Consider the following 21,599-nt stretch of genomic DNA (forward strand, 5'->3'; position numbering starts at 1 on the left):
AAGCACTGGTTATAAAGCCCTATGTATAGCATGACTAAGGTACTTAAAAGACCATCTTCTCCTATACAAACCTGACCTCGGATTAAGATAGTTTTCAGAGTCCCTGTTGTGCCTGCTCCCCCTGGTAGAAACAAGATGGCTGAACAGCAGAGACAGGTCTTTTTCAGTAGAATTACCCAAGCTGTGAAATTCCTACCTTTCAGTGGCTTTTCTGGCACCAAACTGGCAGTGCTTTAGACTCCAGGCAAAAATGTTACTATTCTTTCAAGCCTCTTTATAAACCACCTTCTATGGGGAACCTTAATCCTTGCCTGGTGATGAAGCTTTTATTTGTGGTTACTGCTCAAAATTGTGTGTTTATGGACTGCTCTGCTTTTAAGTAGGAATGTACACTTGGATATACCCAAGATGAATACCAGAAATTAGCTGTTTCAGGTTGGCTTGGGGATATCTGAGATGACCAAATTCCATGAGCGTGGAATTTTGGAAGTGTTTTGGACTTCAGGTGCCAGGAGCCAAGAGTGAAAGAGAGGAAGCTGATATGTTTGGCAGGGTCTCTCTCTCTCTTTAAATTTGAAAGAGCTATTATTTTCTGTGGGGATGTCTGGTCTACTCGCATAGAAACTAATGGTCCTTTAAAATTTAAAGGAGATACTGTTTAGCAGCTGATTGGGTAGACCTGGCCTCTGAGGCTAGGTCTATCACCCATAGGAAGTACTGGAGGTATTATTTGTGTATTGTCGAAGGCTTTCACGGCCGGAGAACGATGGTTGTTGTGGGTTTTCCGGGCTGTATTGCCATGGTCTTGGCATTGTAGTTCCTGACGTTTCGCCAGCAGCTGTGGCTGGCATCTTCAGAGGTGTAGCACCAAAAAACAGAGATCTCTCAGTGTCACAGTGTGGAAAAGATGTAGGTCATTTGTATCTACTCAGGAGGGGTGGGGTTGAGCTGAGTCATCCTGTAAGAGTTTCCCAGGGTGTGGAATGCTAATGGCGGGAGGCTTCACTGTATCCTGAGGAGGTTCTTTTGCATATGGATTGGTACTTGATGTGCTAATCTTCTCTGCAGGGCTATTGTCGGGGATAGAATGTTTTGTTAGCCTGGTGTTTTTCAGAACTGGAAACCATGCTCTGTTCATTCTTAAGGTTTCTTCTTTCCTGTTGAAGTTTTGCTTATGCTTGTGAATTTCAATGGCTTCCCTGTGCAGTCTGACAAAGTAGTTGGAAGTGTTGTCCAGTATTTTGGTGTCCTGGAATAAGATACAGAGAACTTGCTGCCACAGACGAGGAGCTATTTTGCTTGCATATCAACACCAGCCATAAAATGAGAAGTCAGGATTGGGACAAGGTCGATAATCTCACCTACAGGAAGATGGAACAAGTTTTTACCAACCACACATCCAGACAGAAGCAGAAGTTTAACAAACTACAGGAAAAAAGACAGACAAGCCCCATGCTCGACAATGCACGCATTGTCATCAATCTGACAGACCGTCAACTCTCACCAGAAGAAACCTCCATCTTGGCAAAGGGAGGAAACTTTGCAGTCACCCCCACCAGAATTCCTGTGGAAGACATCATTGCAAATGTAGAAGCTGCCATTCGTCATCTACCTGAAGAGGAAGCTGAGGAAATAAGAGGAGAGACAGCCAGGATTCTACGAAAGGCAAAGCTTCCCACCAGCAATATCACACGCAAGGAGAGAAATGCCATCAAGACCCTCAATGCAGATCCAGACATCATCATTCTACCAGCTGATAAAGGCAATGCTACAGTGATCATGAAAACAGAGGAATACAAAAAGAAGATTAAGGAACTCCTGGACCCCTCCACCTACAAAAAACTAAAACGAGATCCCACTTGCAAAATCACCAGGCTAACAAATGCGCTGATCAAGAATTCCTCACTACATCCCGACACGCACAGAAAACTATGCAAGACTGAAGCACAGCCACCTAGACTATATGGACTCCCCAAAATACATAAGGATTCAGTCCGATCCGCCCCATTGTGAGTGCCATTGGTTCACCGACATATGAATTAGCTAGAAATCTGGCAGATCTCCTGCAGGACCACATCGGGAAAACCTCGTCTTACATCAAAGATTCAGCAGATTTCATCAACAAAATCAGTTCTCTGAAACTCAATCCACAAGACAGACTTGTCAGTTTTGATGTTGTATCCCTGTTTACCAAGGTTCCAGTAAAAGACACTATTGCACTTATTAATCAGATTTTCCCAGAGGATGTAACAGCCTTATTCCACCATTGTCTGACAACCAGTTACTTCCAATGGGACAACGAATTCTATGAACAGATGGATGGGGTGGCCATGGGGAGCCCACTCAGCCCAGTTATAGCAAACTTCTACATGGAACATTTTGAAAAAACAGCTCTAGAATCAGCACCCCACAAACCTAGTGTATGGTTCCGGTTTGTGGATGATACATTTATCATTTGGAGCCATGGGGAGGAAGAATTGATGGGGTTTTTGAATCATCTCAACAACATCCACCTGAACATACAATTCACCATGGAGAAAGAAATCGAGGGAAAACTCCCATTCCTGGATACCTGGGTCATCCGCAAAGCAAACTTTCAGTTAGGTCACAAGGTCTACAGGAAACCAACTCACACTGATCGGTACTTACACAAAAACTCCAATCACCACCCCCGACAGAAAAGAGGCATAATGAAAACATTAGTGGATCGTGCAAGACGGATATGTGAGCCGCACTTTCTCACTGAGGAAATTAATCATCTAAACCACGCACTTCAGGCCAATGGCTACTCCAGAAATGAAATCCGAAGAGCAATCAAACCCAGGATGAATCAAACAACCAAGGAAAAACAGTCTCCTACAGGAAAAGTGTTTTTGCCATATATCAAAGGAATTACTGATCAGATGGGAAAGCTTATGAAAAAGCATAACCTTCAAGCAGTGTTCAGACCCACCCGAAAAATACAACAGATGCTACGATCAGCAAAAGACAGTAGAGACCCCCTCACCTCTGCAGGAGTATACCGCATACCCTGCAGCTGTGGACAAGTTTACATCGGGACCACAAAGCGTAGCATCCAGACAAGAATAAAAGAACATGAAAGATACTGCAGACTTGGACAACCTGAAAAATCAGCAGTGGCTGAACATAGCCTAACGCAAACAGGGCACAGTATCTTATTCCAGGACACCAAAATACTGGACAACACTTCCAACTACTTTGTCAGACTGCACAGGGAAGCCATTGAAATTCACAAGCATAAGCAAAACTTCAACAGGAAAGAAGAAACCTTAAGAATGAACAGAGCATGGTTTCCAGTTCTGAAAAACACCAGGCTAACAAAACATTCTATCCCCGACAATAGCCCTGCAGAGAAGATTAGCACATCAAGTACCAATCCATATGCAAAAGAACCTCCTCAGGATACAGTGAAGCCTCCCGCCATTAGCATTCCACACCCTGGGAAACTCTTACAGGATGACTCAGCTCAACCCCACCCCTCCTGAGTAGATACAAATGACCTACATCTTTTCCACACTGTGACACTGAGAGATCTCTGTCTTTTGGTGCTACACCTCTGAAGATGCCAGCCACAGCTGCTGGCGAAACGTCAGGAACTACAATGCCAAGACCACGGCAATACAGCCCGGAAAACCCACAACAACCATAGTATTATTTGTGTGCCACAGATAATTAGGGTTAATATGTAACCATCATTCTCAGCATAAGATGGAATGGGGAAGGAGAGAGGAGCAAGGTGCATAACTCCATCAAGGATCCAGATTCATTCACACTTTTATTCTTTTTTTTTTTTATAAATTTTTTTATTTTCATAACTACAAGACACTACACCAGACTATCACAAGGAAAGGGGAGAGGGAAGGGACAAAGGGGAGTGGAAAAAGAAAAGGGGGGGGGGAATGAACTACAAACACTAAACACTACACTTCAATGTTTCCCTTCATACTGTCATAATACAAAAATAGCTCCATAGAGTAATGATGGAGTGGTTAATCATACAGAGAATAAACATTTCAAATTCTGATTAAACTTTCCTCCCCCTTCTAGGTCCCGGACGCAATTCTCTCTGTGCAACTACTGTTGCGATGCTCTCCTCCTCCTCCCCCCCCTCCGGCTCCTCCTTTTCTTCGTTCTTGGTGCAGCAGAGTTCTGGGTTTTTATTCTCAAAATCCTTTAGTTGATCTTCTGATAATATCTTATAGGCCTGATCTTTATATCTGAACCATATTCCTTCCGGGAATAACCATTTGTACTTTATTCCATGGTCCCTCAGAAGAGCTGCAAACTTTTTATATTTAAAACGCCGTTTCCGGACTAGAAATGGAACGTCCTTCAAAATCTTGACTTTCAAACCCATAAAGTCCAAATCCGCATTGTATGAGTTATATAGGATGGTGTCCCGAATCTTTTTAGATGAAAAGTCAATAATGATCTCACGAGGCAACTGTCGCTTTGTTGCATATTTTGAAGAAGCCCGACGGACCTCCAAAATGGCGCTTTTAACCTCTTCTTTAGTCGTCCTCGCGGGTGTCGCCAGTAGTTCCGAGACCAAATCCCACAGATCCTCATTTTCCTCCTCTTTCACGTTTTGGAGACGCAAAATGGTCTGCGTTCGTTCCACCTGTAGCCCGATCAGCTGGTTCTCCACCAACTTCAGCTCCTTTTTTGTAGCCTTCACAAGTGACGCACTTTCCAGAGCAGACTTTTCTGCCCCCCCCCCGCTGCTGCCTTAATGGTTTTCACCTCGCTTTCAATTAAGCCCACCCTTTGATCAGTTTCGTTCAGCTTGTCAACAAAGGGTTTTATGGCTTCCACCACCGCCCTGCGCACCAACTCTTCGAGCGACTCCCCCTTCAAAGTAGCCGAGATTGACTTACCGAGAGCGGGACTTTGCTTCTTTGCTGCCATTTTGGGGGGGGGGGCGCCAACAAAATTCTGGAACTCAACGAAGGGGAAGAGCGAGTCTTCTTCAGATCAACCTCTCCTTCACAAACGCTTGTAAAACAGAAGGGATTCGCTTGTTTACAGGCTTCCGCCTGTTTCTTTTACTTGCCGTTTCTCGCTGCCCGGCGGCACTCGAGGCGCCGCGCACATCTGCCGGCCTCCATAGGGACAAACGGGCAATTCCCCCCCCCGCATTGATTTCGGGGAGTTCTTCCCGCCGCGTCCCGGACCCTGGCTCCCTCCCTGGGAGTCCTGGGGGCTAATCCTTGCGGATCACCCGCCCGGTCAGGGTGCCCGGTCGTTTCCTCCCGGACCAGCCGAGAGGAGCGTCCGGCATGGCTGAGAAAACGAAACCGAATCCCATTCACACTTTTATTCTTAACTGCTGTTCATGTGATACTTTAATGTCACTTAAGTTGTTTTCCACAATTAGGTCCTTCTAAATCTTCTCAGCAGATCCTGTTCAGCTTAAAACTTCTAGACAGTCTTCACAGCTCTTTCTGCCAAAGGAAATCAAGTTCAAGGCTTACAAGGGGTTACAGGATGGAATTTCTTATTGTGGGGATTTTGGTGAAGCAAAGCTTCAGATGTATAAAACATGTTACGTTATTCAGACTAGTGTCTGAGACCATCTGGCTTAGCATCAGAGCATCTATAGGAGTCCCGCTAAGCATGATCAGCTTTGAAGACTGTTCAGAGGGAAGGGTCTCTTGAGCCTTGATTTTCTTGCATTTCTTTCAGCAGTTAGTTGAGGATGTGGAATCATAAAATGCCATTGGTAAGTTGTATGAGTTCCAAATCTGATTGTACTATTAACATTCATGTTATGTAGTCTGCTTTTCTCACAGTAAGATATAAGTTGTAAACCTACTGCTGACATGCCTAAAATGAATATAAAGGTGAACTTCCAGTTAATGTTTTCATGTTTTTACCTTTTTGTCAACCTGACTGCCAGTTAAACTTGCTGCCAATCAGAGCAGACAGTACTGATCTAGATGGAACAATGGTCTGACTTATAAGGCAGCTTCACACGTTCATATTGGCTCATATCATTTTAAAGATTATTTAAATCTGATTAGTTATTCATAACAAGAGAGTAAAATATGTTTACATACCTTAATATGCCTCCATAAGCTCATCTTTACCTGCATCCTTCTCTCTTTCAAACCCACTACACAACTTACCTTTTATACCACCTTTCTCCACAGCGGGGACCCAAAGCAGCTTCTCCTTGCTACCATAATTGTCCTCACAACAACCCTGAGAGGTAGATTAGGCTGTGTGTGTGACTGGATCAAAGTCACCCAGTGAACTTCCACAGTAGAATGGTGATTTGAGCCTGGGTCTTCCAAATCCTATTTTGAAATGTAACCTCTACATTAAACTGTCTTGGGTGGGGGGAGCTGCTGTTGAACAGCAGCAAGTAGCCAAGCCTTAGTGAGTCATCCAAGTTGCCCAATGGTTTCTTCTGGGCCTGGCCCCAATGAGTCCTCCCTCAAAGGCCGAAACAGCCCTGGAAACAGTACTGTCCCCTCACCCTACCTTTTCCTGACAGAAACCAATCCTGGGATACTGGCTATACTGTTATGGTTGCCTAGCAACAGCCACTGAGGGCATCTGATGAAGGCTATAGGTACCCCTGTTATAATTTAAGTTTTTTTTTTTAATTTCAGGTTTTTCTGCAAACCTGGGGTGTTTTTCAGGTGTGTAGGAAGTTCTGTTTTGCCCACTCATGGCTCCAGTCTTTGGAATTTAAGTATCCTCAGATCGGGAACTTTTAGATTATAAGATAACAATAGTGATTACCTTCAGATATTCTATAGAACGAAAATAGTTTGTGCCAACTGGAACTTTTGCATGAAAATGCCCTTTATTATATTATGTGAATGCTGTGACACCCTAGACAAGTTTTCTTGAATCTCAAAATCCACATTTCAGATATACATAAGTGAATAACAATAGGAGCATTAGAATTTATTGACATTCACTGCATGTTGAATATTCACTGGCATGAAGAAAAGCACACACATTATTGTGTGCTTGTTAAACATGTGTTCCAACAGGAATTTCCTAATAGTGCTATTGTTTTGTCTGTGCAAAACAGTAATCCAGTTCTCTGAGTTTTTGGCTTTTCATAATGTTTTCATAATAAACAGTCTCTTACAAGATGAATCCATGTGGCAGCTCTGCTAATCACAGCAGGGACTTTTTTTGTGCATATCATCAGATTTGTCAAGTATTCTATTGTTCAGTTTCATACTTTTCTATGACTACCCCTACGTTATGGAGCATCCTTCCAGAAACTGTTATGAAAGCACCTGTCCTCTTTGTTAGGTGTAACTGGCATAAGTCTAAACTTTTTAGAGTATTCAGGGGCTCTTACATTGCAATCCTATGCAGAGTTACACCAGTCTAAGCCCATTGAAGTCAATGGCCTTAGACTGGAGTAACTCTCCACAGGATTGCACTGTTAGTGAGAAGACAAGTTTTTCTGTTATGTGCTGGATTGTAATGGATTGTTTCATTTTTATTATATTGTAATCTGAGCTGTTGTTTTGAACCTTTTGTAAGCCACTTTTAGTCCTATTTATGAGAAAAATGGAATAAAGATATTTCAGATAAATACAATAAGAACGAACAGTCTCATTTGGGTTGCAAGTAGCAACAGAACTGTTTCATATGGGTTTTTTGTTTGATTTAACATTTCAATCTCTTTTTCTTCTTTTCTGTTCTCAGATTGCTGTTTTCAAAAGTCAAATTGGAATCCCTCTGCAGGGGCCCTGATGAAGCTCTCCTTACTTGTAAGCACATGTTGCAGATCTGGAAGTCCTGTTACAATCTCACTAACCCAAGGTAAGGCTTCATGGGAAAACCAGACAGTGGCTAGGATTCACTGGAACGTTTCCACAGATAAAAGAATTTCTGCCAGCAGAGCAAAGTGATGACATTCTTGCCTCCTGCTGTAGCTGAAATGCCCCAGAAACAGAATTTCAGGAGCTGCAACAGGTGGGGGGAGGTGAGAAAGTCAGGCCCTGCAGGCAGAAGTGCTGCGGTGGATCCAAGCCAATGCATCAGGACTCGTCCGATTAGCACAAAATTGAGATAAGAATCTGCCCATTGCCTGTTCAAATAAGTTGTTCTTCATAAAGTCAGTTGATCATTCTAGTCCCTCAAGCTGTTTTTCTGTTGTGGTTATGACAGAAATGAGTGGTCCTGGATTGATTTGTGTGAAAGGCAGGTTAATAACATCAAAGAAAAACTTCATTTTTAAGAATGATTATGGCCGTTGCTATTGGGGCAAACCTTTATTTATTAAAGTATTTATATCTCATCTTTCTGAAGTCCCAGTGCAGGTTATATACTATAAATACACAGCAATAACAATAAAAGCAGTGATACAGAAAAGAAAGGAAGAGGAGCAACTAAGATCAAAGTGTCAAAGTTACAAACCCAACTCTTTTTGGAATACCACTGTTTCTTTCTACTACTGCCACTAAAGAAGCAGCAAGTAGGCCTCCTTAGGGAAGAAGTCACACCAGGGCTCCAATAGACTCTTGATAAACCATTCTGGATTTATCAAAGCTATTGTAAACTAATCATGAACTCTAGCTCCTTACCTTAAAAAGGCAATGACATTAGAAGTTTATACAGGTAGCGGTGTTTCTGACTGATCAGCTTTCAGTAAGAACAAATGAGCGTTGCTTGGCAAAATGAGTTTTTTGCATGAAAAAGTATTTCCATTCACAAAACTGTATAAAGTTATTACAGTGAAATCAATTTTTTTCTTTAGTTTGGTGTAGTGGTTAAGAGCAACGGGACTCTCATCTGGAGAACTGGGTCTGATTCCCCACTCCTCCACTTAAAGCCAGCTGGGTAGCCTTGGGTCAGTCACAGCTCTCCAGAGCTCTCTCAGTCCCACCCACCTCACAGGGTGATTGTTGTTGTGGGGATAATAATGACATATTTTTAAACCGCTCTGAGAGGGTGTTGTCTTGAAGGGCGGTATATAAATCGAATGTTGTTGTTGTTGTTGTTGTTATTATAAATCAGAACACTATAACAGAGTGCGTGTAAAATTCAAGTCCAGTACCACCTTAAAGACCAAAAAGATCTCCAGGGGATAAGATTTCAAGAGTCAAAGCTTCCTTCCTCGGAGTGTGTATAAATGGGCAGAATCAGAAGAAAATGTGGGTTGAAAAGTAAGCATAAAGATTCTGTAATACTACATCATAGTAGCCAATACCAGAGTAACATTCTGCCCAATGTGACATACCACTGTCTGGCCAACAAGTTCCCCCATGCAGCGTATCATGTTTCTCTCTGCAAATTCTCTAAGAGCCAACCGGTAATAGCCTTTGTCCTGCTGTGAGCCAGCATATATACACCAGTTCTGAGATGGAGTAAATTCATAAAGCAGGGCAGTGAGGCAGAGTAGAAAGTACAACTGGCCAGTATTGGGTCATATACCTATTCAGAAATACACTGTCAGCTGCCTGTTAAGGGCATGTTTTCCCATTTTTGAAGTGGTCAGCTTTCATTCAGTGATGACTTAAGCTTTTGGTGTGAACCATGCTAGTGTTGGCACGTTACTTGTGTGTAAAGGAATTGGTACGGGGCACAGATACTGCAGAGTTTTATTGTTTCCCCCAGTCTGCTGCAGAAGCTGCCTAGTCAGGGTTATGAGGAAGATACAAGGAACCACACTTCATGTTTTATAACTCCAGTTCAGCAGCAGGTGAAGTTTTCATTAGAACTGGAATAGTTGACCACTCGTCTACATCATGAGTGTAGATTTGCCTAAACAGAATTAAGATTCAGGCAGACAGCCTCTCTTCCCAAAGGGAACTGTCAGGAATGCCCTGAAGGTGGGAGTATAGTTCATCAGTATTTGGGCTACAACATGCCCATGGGAGGTCCATTCCACTGATGCCCTTCTTGAAAAGGAAAGACTTTTGGTCATGAGAACATCAAATGTCTACTGTACAGATTTAGGGCAACCTCAGTGGTGTTCTTTTATGCCCTTGTGTTGTTCTAATGTGTTTTTTTAGTTCTTTGGTTTTGTGTGTGTGTACTTTTGTAACTTAAAATATCAGCTGCTAGAAACTGCAAATAAAGTTTTATTTAACTTGAGTAGGAATATATACCTGCCCCTGTGCTTCCATTTTGAGGGGTGGGGGGCTGTGCTGGTCTGCGGTGGAAGAGCAAGATCCAGGTCCGATAGTACCTTAAAGATCAACCAGATTTTGAGACAATAATAAAATGTAGAGTTTTGACAATTGAAAGTATTCATTTTATTTCAACCCAGAAGCATGGTTGCCTTGAATAGTATTTTTAAGTAGATCTGGCATAATGTAGAAAACTCATCTCCGATAACTGGTGCTTTTAAATATATATATTATCCAGAAGAGCTATCTGAAATTGAATTGCATATACCAAGTAATATAAAAGGCATTCTGAAAATACTTTAACCATTTTGTAGATCCTGGGAAGCATTTTAAGGTTTAGTTTAATATTTCAAAAAAACCTTACAATTCTTTGTATCTTCAAAGCCTCTCAGTTTCGTTTAAAAAACAAACACCAAAGTACTTCTTTGTTTGCACCGGTTATTTCTGTCCCCACATTTTAATCCTGATATTGGTTCACAGCATTTAAAGTCCTGTAACACATTCTATATAGAAATCTCTTATAAACCAGTATGTATTTGTACTGCCTGTGCCCATGAGGGGAAAAGGTAAAAGAGAGTCTGTGACATTAATAAAATAATAGTGCCTCCATTGTCAGGCATCTTTTCAAAAAACGCTTTCCTCTGTAAATAACTAAATCACTCGTGTATTCATATCACTGTGCGTTCAATCCCAGTGCCATGCACATTTGAAGTTAAAATAACAGAAGAGGGTGGCAGGAACACTTGCGGTCTCACCCTTTCTTTCAGGAGCCCTGTTTTCAGGCGCATCCCCATGATCCATCCTCCATACATCCTGTTTCCTTGTGTCCCCCTGCTTTGCTGTGATTTCTCTTAAACCTGGTTTAATACAAACATTTTGGAAAGATCTCATCCAAAGCACCTTTGCATGTCATGTGTATGGGAAGGTGCGTATTTTTTTTCAGACCTTCCCACATTCATGCCATCTAAGTCCCTGCAACAGCCCCCACCCACCCCCCGTCCTCTCCCCTAGAGTTTTTTTTTGGGGGGGGGGTTCGGGTTCTAAAAATGTGTACTAATTCTATCGCTATAATGTTATAACAATTGATGCAAATTTATAGGTTAAAAAGTAACTCTAGTCCTTTGGGTTGTAACTTTATCAGAGGAAGCATGTTGGCTGTTCATTTCTCTTTGCAACTCTACAACCAAAGGAGCTAGAGGCTTCCTTTTAAAAAAAGAAAAGAAAGAAAGCAAGTAGAACGTTGTTGCAACAATGTTCTTAAGGCTGTTAAAATTACAACTATCTCTATTACAGATTTAAAAAAAAAATTAAAAGCCTGAAAAAGCCGCCCAGTAGCAAAGAGGAAAGTGAGGAGAAAACTAAAGTATGAATGTTGTTTCTGAGAATGCCTCTGCCTTGTCTTCGCGTGGAAGCAGCTCTGGTTAAGACAAGTTTTAGAACCGTATCTAATCAGGGTTATAAAACTGACCTTAGAAGCATTCTTGGGTTCATTTTAACCAGAGTTAACAGACAGTAACAGGGGGTGAGAGCAGTACATGGTTTAATTTTACTCTGCCCAATTGCTCATTCGTTGTTTCCAGTGGTGGAACCTCCTCCTCCGATTCCTGTTACGATTTCTCCATTGGGGTATCCAGGATCTGTCTTTGGCCCTCTTGTATTCTTCATGCTGTCCCTGATGACTTCATACATACCTCTACCTTTGCTTACTGTCACGTGGCTTCCGGTATCACCTGCCCGTAAGCTGTGGACATTCAGCTCTACCTCTGTGCCCCTGAACTCTTTCTCTACATTCAGTCCTGCATCTTCAGTCAGCTCCGTCTGATATTTCTGCTTGGACAACTCATTGCCATCTTAAACGCAGCATGTCAAAGACTAAACTTCTCATCTTTCCTTCCAAGACTTCCACTCTCTATATTGGTTGACAGTGTCACCATCCTTCCTGTAGAGCAGGCATGAAGCTTTGGGGTTTTTTTCTTTCTTCATTGTTCCCCATATTGGGTCTGCTGCTTCTCCTTTTACAACTTTGGAAATATACAGCCCTTCCTTTCTTCCTTCTTGGTGAAAACTGCGAGTCATTCTCTGGTGGGCTCGCTTGGCCTCCTGCAGCCTTTGGTCTTCCATTTCTCATTCCTCAGAACCCTTGCCTCTAACCAGCACTCTGCAGGGGGAGGGAAATCAGTTCTCTTGTTTTTCCTGAACATGTGACATCCCTGCTTAAATTCCTGATTTGGTTTCCTATCTATTCCCCAGTCCAGCATAAACTTTTTTCCTTACCTTGAAGCATGCTTGCACTTACCTCCTTACTCTCGTACTCCAGGACTTTGCTGCCCATGATATTGTACCTTCCAACTCTGCCTGAAAGTCTCCTGTTCCCTCAAATGGCCTTGCCCTTTCTCTCTTGCTTCCCCATATGCCTGGAACTGTCTCTGAGATGTCACATTTCTTGTTTTCTTCACATTTGTCCTTAAAACTCACCATTTCCGTGAAGCCTCGGGCACAACCTCTCCATTCTAAGCTGCGGCCCCCAGAGTGAAAGTAATTTAAATTTCTCATTATTACTGCGTCTTTCATGAGCCTTGAAGTAGAAGATAGGAATTACTGCTTGGGCCCTTTTCTTCCTGGTAACCCACTTTAATGCCTGCAGAAGCCTCTGTGAACGTTGTGATCACATATTCTCTTTACTTCCATCTCTCTCCTCTCCCTTTCTGTCATCCTTGTCTCAAATTTTAGATTATAAACCTTTCACCTTGTGTTCTAAATGTTTCATAAAAACTAACAGTAGTTATTTGTGAGACCATAATGGCAGGAATGTGATTTAAATTCAGAACCTTAGTGTTTTGTTTTTAAAACAAGAGTTTCTAGAAGCAAAATGTCCAGTAGTTATTCAGAAAGAGCAAGGAAATTAGGTAGGAAATATATAGATGGATAATTAATTTATTTAAAAAGTTGTTTCTTTTCTCAAGTGTTTGAGATTACAAATTGTATCTTGAGTAAGCTAAAAGTGAATTACTGTTGTTGCAGTTTGGCAGTGTTATTGATACAATCAATAGACTCAGAAGCAGCATTTTTCATCTTGAATGTGTTTTGGACCAATTTCCCCATTTTGCATTTGGCACAGTGTTCTCCTTATCTGAATTCCCAGAGTGCTGATCTGAGGAGCAGGATGTCAGTCTCCTTTTACACTTAATTTCAGCATGATATCTGTGTGCATCAGACGGTGGTAATAAAACCTTCCAGCTTCTGCATCTCTACTTGATGTGGCTCAGGATCCAGTCATGTGCTGTCACTGTTTTTCTAATGATGATACTCAGCTCCATATCTTCCTGTAGAAATCTCCTGGTGATGCACTGAAGTCTTAAGTTGATGCCTGACAGCTAGGATCAAATGGCTGAAAGCAAATAAATTGAAACTGAACCCAGACAAGACAGAAGAGATGCTGGTTGGGAAGGCAGAGAGCCTAAAGGACATTGTGCTTCCCACTTTTGATGGGGTTCAGTTGACCCTGGCTGACTTGGTTAAGAAGCTAGGGGTCATACTGGATCCAGCATTACTGCTAGAGAAGCAAGTAAATGCAAAAAAAGCGTTCTCCCGAGCCTGGAAGACAGATCCCTACCTTGACATGGCCGATCTGGCCACCTGAATTCATGCCATGGTAACATCAAGACTAGACTGCTGTAATGCACCTTATATAGGTCTACACTCAAAAGTCAATTCAGAGATTCCAGCTTGTACAGAATGCCACAGCTTGACTATTGTCAGGAGCTAGGCAGAGCATGCATGCTACTGTCATTCTGCAGTCATTCTGTTGGCTGCCCATCAGTTACTGGGCTGAATTCAAGGTTTTGGCTATCACATACAAACCCCTTCATGGCCTTGGCCCCTCATATCTGCAGGGCTGCCTCTCTCCTTATGCTCTGCCATGGCAACTTCACTCATCTGAACAGGGCCTTCTGCAGATATCACCCTGTAAGGGGGCAAACTCAGCAGGTGAGCAAGTTGTGTGGCTGAGCAAGTGTTTGAACCCAGGTCTCTCAGGCCCTACCAGCCATTGTACCAAACTGATCCTCTGTCATTGTTGGGTCTGAGAAGTCCTCTTTGGTGGATGAGGATGCTGTGGGCCAAATCCTTAGAGGTCAAAACTCTGGCAGGAGAAGATGGAAAGCCTGGGCAGAAGGTCAGCTCAGACAGTGGAGTGCCTGGCTGTCCATGCAGGGCCCCTTCTCTTCCTGTGAGGCCTTGAAAACTAAGATCCACCATGAGGCTTTGCTGAGTGTTGGACAGGGTCCAGCTGTAAGTGGCTGCAGACTTCAGCCCCCTGTTACAGCTGCAGGCACTAGTTTCTGATAAAGAATCTCAGTCCAGTTCTGTCTGCTTGTGGGATCAACAATTCTGATAGTGCCTACTATCCCTGCCTGCCTGGACTCCTGCCTGCCTGTGTTTGTGAGAACTTCTGCATGCCCCTGAGTGCAAGTAGGACATGCAATGGATTTAGTATTCTTATAGATCACAGCAACTCCATTTCTTCTCCAACATACTGTCCAGTTGGAAGCATCTGGGACTGAACAGGCCCTCCTGCTTCATTCCAGCCAGGTTGATGATTCACCAGCAACCTGATTTTTTATTCATTGACATTTGGCATGACATTGTTCATGGATAAAGGAAGCAATTAATACAAAAGTTACTGGGAAATGTATGCTGGCTGATGTAATGCTGAGTGCTTGACAAAATGGGCCGAGGAAGGTTCCCTTCTGCTTCCTGTGTATTACTGTAATTGCTTCACTGTACATGGAATCAGCAGTCCAGCGACATTGTCTTTAGTGTCTTGCAAAATCTGTTCTACCATTTTAACAGAAGCTGAACAAAGGAAGGAAATGGCATCATTCTCTGTCTTGAGCACATTCCTTAAAGATGGATTTTAGACATTTCACCAGAGGAAATTGCCAAGACGCTATTCAGATTGAAAGCCAGGAAGCCATTTTAAATTTTGGAAAGATGAGGGAACAGAAGGAGTTTTAGTGCCACAATCAAGAATTGATTCCACCTTGTCTAATCTTGGAAAGCAAGGGCACCTGCAGCAGGGCCTCCAAAGATGATGATGAGTGGTTGGGTAGGTTTATAAGAGAGTAGGCAGTCCTTTGGATATGTTGGTCCCAAGCCATATAGGGCTTTAAAGGTCAGCACCAGCACCTCGAATTGTGCCTGGAAACAAAGTGGGAGCCAGTGTAGAGTGGGAGCCAAGACTAGAGTGATATGGTCCCTATGACCCAATCCAGTCAACACTCTGGTTGCAACGTTTTGCACCAGTTCAAGTTTCTGAACACTTTTCAAGGGTGTTCCCATGTGGAGCACATTGCAGTAATTTAATCTAGATGTAATCAGGGCATACATCACAGCAGGGATATCGTTTCTGCCCAGGAAAAGCCGTAGCTGGCTAACCGGACAAAGCTGTTAAAAGGCACTCCTGGCTGCCACCTGCTTATCTAGCAGTAGGCCTGGGTCCATCAGCATTCCCAGGCTGCAGACCCGTTCCTTCAAGGAGCGTGAAACCTCAGAATGTGTGACACCTTGAATCCTGGGTCAGACCTTCTGCCCTTGTTAGAATTAAGCTTCCGTTTGTAAGACCACATCCACTCCAAAACTGACTCCAGGCACCGGTTCAGAGTTTCTGTAGCCTCTGTGGGGTCAGCTAGAAGTGCTAACTAAAGCTGAGTGTCATCCACTCAATTATTTTCGTGTTCTGTCTCATGAAGTGACACTGTCCACACCAATGGATTTCTTGTCAGGATATGGAATATTCCTGTGTTTTACTGTATGCCCTCCTGAGCAGATCCATTGATTAGTAAAATGTCCTTGGCTGCCCTATGAAATGGCTAATGTGCAGGGACCAGTGTCCGATGTGATGATCTGGAATGACATTGCAAGGAGCTCTGTGGAGGATTTACACTGCAGTCCTAAGCAGAGATGCACATTTCTAAATCCAGGGAAGTCTCTGGGTTTAAAAGGATGTAACTCACTTTAGGGTGGCACTGTTAGGATAACTTCACTGATGCTCAAGAAAATCTGTACCAAAACTTGAATGAGGAGCTGTAATTGGAGACTTCACTCAAGATGAGCTGGGTTAGCTGGGGAATATCAGCTGTTCATACAAAGGCATGCTGAAAGTTGGGTGGGAATGCGCCATCATTTGTGACGAGGCGCAGATAAAAAACACGTTTTCTGTTTGGGGGCCTTTTCCCCCTCAACAAACACCCACAAAACACACATGAGGACAATGCATGTGAAAGGTGAGTTCTCGAAGCGTATTGGGAGGACGTGGCTTTGGAACAGAGGATACCCAAAAATATTGGAACCTGTAGAAGTGGCTGTAGTCAGTATCTTTGTTCTAGCTCTTTTGAAGTGGCCTGAAACCTAGTGTGGAAAATGATTTCGTTGCTATAAAGTATATCATTTTTAGTGTGTCTGCTGTTTGTTGTTTCATTTTTCCCCCTGTTAGGTTATCAGCTGATAAACTGTAGGTAAATACAGATACTACCGAGCTTTGTTGTAAGTGCTGCACAGCAACTCAAGCATTCCTGTTTACTTCTAAAGCTTCAAATGACTAACTCTTTGCATTGTTTCCTGTAGTGATTCTGGACGGGGAAGCAGTTTGTTAGACAGAGCCATTGCTGACAGGCGCCAGCTTAGTACAATTACTTTACCAGACTTCAGTGACCCTGAAACAGGTGAGGAATAGTATCTGGAACAAGGAAATGTCAATGACAACATTGGTCATCTGTAGATAACTATAATCTAGATCCATCGCAACACTTCAGGTAGGATTGAGATAAGTTTACTTTAAATACTGCTGCAGGAACCACCATGTATGTAGCCTGAAATGTTTGTTGTTTATATGCAATTTTTTACTGGATTGATGTCTGTGTCTCTCTTCTCTGTAGAACATAGGCATCAAAAAAGCTTTGGATTTGTGCATATTTATTGTAGTATATGCTAAAGACCTCTGAAGAAGCCACTATGATCTAGCGCAAAATCTTGTGGTTTTGCCCTCTCATACATTAACAGAAAGGATTGTATATGCCAACGGTCTGAATCTAGAGTACTGAGCAGTTCTGGCTACGGTCATATGCCCAGATACATATTAGTGAGCTCCATGGAGCTTGGAGGGCTTTATTTCAAAATAAACATGTAATAACACTAGACTGCATGGGCCCGTTCACATATTGTGTTTTCCAAGGGTACATACAAGTTTGCATACAAATACACTCACCAAAATTGGCTGCATTACATTACATTACATTACAAACTTTTTAAAAACCAGCAGAAAGTCCTCTTAGGAGCATGCCAGCCCCTTCCACATGCTTTCAGGGTCTTGGTGCATTTAATATCTTTTTTAAAAAATTAAAACCTTCTAGCTCATTATTGTCTGAACAACCATCCCCCCTCCCCCCACCACACACACTGGCTAAGTGAAGGGATACTTTAGTTTAGGGGCTGTCTCATGAAGTAATTTAACTTTAAAAAAATTAATAGCACAACAGATAATGAACCTGTCTTTAAGCACAGGGCAAAAATAAATTGCATGATTTATCCATATTGGTCCCTAATCTCTCTGTATAATCAGTCTCTTTACGCCCATCTGTTTTCACTGGAACCACTTTCTATTTTCACCAAACAGACGTTGTGTGACCCTAATAGTTGAAAATGCAGCTCTTTCTTGTTACAGATAGTACTGGCTGGATCATTTTTATAAGAAAGTGCTTAACATATATCAATCTCTACTGTTTTGCATTTTTTAAACCAGTTGCATGGTGGTTTATATTTCTGAGTTCTTTGCTAAAGTTGTGGCATTTCACATGGTTGCTTAAATGAGGTTTTATTAGGTGGGCCTCAGTGCTAAAGACGTATTAGCCTGTTGGGGACAGCAAACAGCATATAGACACTGAAGAGTAAAGATCACATTAGCCAGCCCTACACACTCATATAATCCCTCTGGACCCATCTGACGTCCGTGCATTGGATGTCACATTTGCACAGGGGTCTATGTTAATTGGCCCCTTTTTTAAAGGAAACTTCCCATATATAGATGTCAGGTGGGCCTGGCGGAAGGGAAGCTGGGGCTTGTGCTAGCTCGTTCCCCCCTGCATGGTAGATGCTGTGTAGGATAGATAACTGCCATCCTGTCCCTTAAAGAGAGACTTAATGGGCTTAATTTACCATGTGATGTTTGTTTACCTCCATGCCATGAAAAGCTTCCACTGCCCATTAAGCCTCTGTTAAGGGGACAGGATATTTTTCTCCAGGCCCATTGGCAACCCTTGTGCTAAGTCATCTGCATAAGGCTTTGGGAAAATCTGTCAAACTATCACGGTTGTTACACTAACAGTTGTTCTGCACTGTAGGATTGTTCAGGTCTGAAAATGGCACTGTTCTTTTAAAAATACTTCAGATGAGATAGAATTAATTCTAAATTTTAATTGTTCGCTGATTTGTAGACTGTAACACAGTATTTCGTTCTGAGTTTTTAAGATAAATTGATTTCCAATGTGATGGTATTAAGGTATCCAAAATAGCCGCAGAAACTGATACATGGTTATACTAGACACTAGGGGTGTGTACCCGAAAAATATTCAGGTTTACCTGAAGCGGGAAAAGGCTTTGGGAAAAACCCTGAAATGCCACTTCAGATTCGGGTTTCTAAGTCGCTTTAGTATGCTCCGTAAAGATTTGGAGCATACTGAAGTGACGGCTGAGGGGGGAGGCCACCCCCACCCTTAAACTTTCACCCCCACCCTTTAACCTCATCCCCCACCCCCACCCCCACACTTACCTGGTAAGGCTCCAGCCACCAATGCCGCACTTGCCAGCTGGCCAGCAGACAAGGCCTTCCCTGCCGCTGGCATGGCTGGCCGGCAGACAGGGCCTTCCCTACTGCCAGTGCAGCTGGCCGGCAGAGAGGACCTTCCCTGCTGCCACCACCGCGCCAGCGCAGGTGGCCAGCAAAGAGGGCCTTCCCTGCTGCCGGCACTGCACCGGCGCGGCTGGCCAGCAAAGAGGGCTGCCACCACCGGAGGCTAGCCCGGGTGGGGGTGGGGAGGAAAGGGTGGGAATGGAAAAGTTTAAAGGGTCCTTCCGCTTGTGAAAGGGCCGTTTAAACTTAACCCCTGGGGCCTTTGGTTTGGGAGCTTTGCTTCAGGATTTCCGAATTGGGGACAGCATGCTGGCCCCAATTTGGAAATAACGAAGCTTTCCTAATAGGGTCTGATTTGGGTATTTTACCCGAATCAGATACCCGAAGCACACACCGCTACTAGACACAGTAGTTTAGTATCCAGTATCTGACTTCTCTACAGATATTTTAAGGAAAATATTGAACTTTTATTGGTTGTTGTGGGTTTTCCGGGCTGTATTGCCGTGGTCTTGGCATTGTAGTTCCTGACGTTTCGCCAGCAGCTGTGGCTGGCATCTTCAGAGGTGTAGCACCAAAAGATGCATCTTCAGAGGTGTAGCACCTGAAGATGCCAGCCGCAGCTGCTGGCGAAATGTCAAGAACTACAATTCCAAGACCACGGCAATACAGCCCAGAAAACCCACAACAACCATCGTTCTCCGGCCGTGAAAGCCTTCGACAATACATTGAACTTTTATTGTTTGTACATCTTAAATGAAAATACCTTGATTTGAGAGAGATGAAAAGGGTGTGTGATTCCTTTTTGTCAGTGACAGAAGGCCAGTAAAATTTCTCCCTTTGGAGTCCAAAGCAAGAATTAGCTTTCCCTATAAGAGGTCCATCACTGCTCTGTCACTCCCTAGATCATTTCCTACCTGGGTCAGGGACTGAACATCCTGGCAGGATTATTTCTTGGGTTTTCTTTTAGTTCCCTGCTTCTCCTCCCCCCTCCTCTTTTTACCTGCCCATTCCTGTAACACTTTTACTAATAAATGACCCTTTCTGTCCTTCCTTCCTTTCTCCACCTCCCATCCTAATAGATGTTTTCTACTCATGCCCAGGTGATATCTATACTGATTCATGCCCATGAACAAATTCCACAGTTCAGTACAACTGTTGAAGCATCCTACATGTGACTCAACAAATTCAGACCTCGTCCTTTCTCTTGGCCTGCTGGAGTGGGGCCAGGCCAGGGTTTAGAAAGTTAACAGTCTCATGACTCATTGATGGAGCTGTCCTTGATGCTGTCATATGGGACTGGCAGGAAGAAAGTAGGCTTGAGGGAAGGAGGCACCCGAACCCATTTTTAAGTGAGTTTGATTGTTAATGTGTCCCATTCATTTTTGCCCACTCTACCCCCTGCTTTCTGATCTAGCAGCCATGTAAAGTGGTCCAAATTCTCAGCTTTCTGTCCTAGAACCCACTGGTCCCATTCTGGTTCTAGATACTATTGAGCCAGATCATAGGCCAGGCCACAGGTGAACAAACACAGAGACAGGGAAATGAAGCTGCTTTATTCAAAGCCAGATGATTGGTATGTCTAGTTCAGCACTGTCTGCTCTAATTGGCCCTAAATGCTTAGCCCTGGAATGGTCTATATCAGCAGTTCTGGCTGAAATCCTCTAAATGAAGATGCCAGGGACTGAGCTCTGAAAACCTTCTCCATGTAACCTGTGTGCTCCATCACTAAGCCATAGCCCATCCCTTGAATACTGTTGGGCCTAATCCCACAGGATTGCATTTCTGTCTAGGGGCTGCTAGACTAGTTTTAGAATAGCCTCACAGATTTAATGTAATTTAGTTTTGCCAGCCTGCCTCCACTTCTGTGTCATGAGGCAGCTTTAACAGTGGCTCTGGCAATCAACTCATCCAGAAGGAATTCATATTTTACAAGCAAGCAGTGGCTAAATGCAAGCTTCTTCATTAGGCACTTTCTTCCGGTGCACTTCTTCATTAGGCACTTTCTTCCAGTCTGTATTTCAGGCACAACTCTAAAGGCTGTAGAAGTTAATCCGTCTTGGTTTGTTCTGCCAATGGTGATACTGCATGATGAGATGCTCTCCTTCCTCTCCATTAGTCTGATTCTCTGTTTACAGAATGCTGAGGAAGGTGAAGTTGGACAGGGGTTCACAATTTCACAACCCGTTGCTGCATAAATCCCATTTTTTAAAAGGCTCCAGTGGTGGTGGTGAAATCTCCACTGCTGTAGCTACCATAGAGTGTCATCCCTTCCAGAGCTCTTCTGGCTTTTGAAAGGTGAACAGCCCAGACATCCAGGCTGTCTTCATCCACTTATGGATTGCCAGCCACAACAAGCTTCCCACCTACTTTTCAAGCAGTATGTTGGGTGGGAATGGGCAGGAGATACATTCTGCTACATAGGAGAGCATTTGGTAATAGTCTTAGGTGAGTAGCTGTGTCGGTCTGCAGTAGAACAGCAAGATTTGAGTCCAGTGGCCCCTTAAAGACCCACAAGATTTTCAGGGGATAAGCTTTCGAGGGTCGGAGCTCCCTTCATCGTATTT

At 43.3% G+C, this 21,599-nt stretch overlaps 1 protein-coding gene across 2 annotated transcripts in view; it reads left to right on the plus strand.

Moving 5' to 3' along the window:
• Positions 1 to 21,599, plus strand: part of TTC7B (tetratricopeptide repeat domain 7B) — a 180,253-nt gene that overhangs the window by 102,441 nt on the left and 56,213 nt on the right. For both annotated transcript variants that reach the window (XM_054972775.1, XM_054972774.1), the window contains exons 16-17: positions 7,702 to 7,818; positions 16,755 to 16,852. In XM_054972775.1, the coding sequence (XP_054828750.1) occupies positions 7,702 to 7,818; positions 16,755 to 16,852 (215 nt within the window). The remainder of the gene's footprint in view (positions 1 to 7,701; positions 7,819 to 16,754; positions 16,853 to 21,599) is intronic.

Source organism: Eublepharis macularius, chromosome 2, assembly GCF_028583425.1.
Source record: "Eublepharis macularius isolate TG4126 chromosome 2, MPM_Emac_v1.0, whole genome shotgun sequence".
NCBI classification, from domain to species: domain Eukaryota; kingdom Metazoa; phylum Chordata; class Lepidosauria; order Squamata; family Eublepharidae; genus Eublepharis; species Eublepharis macularius.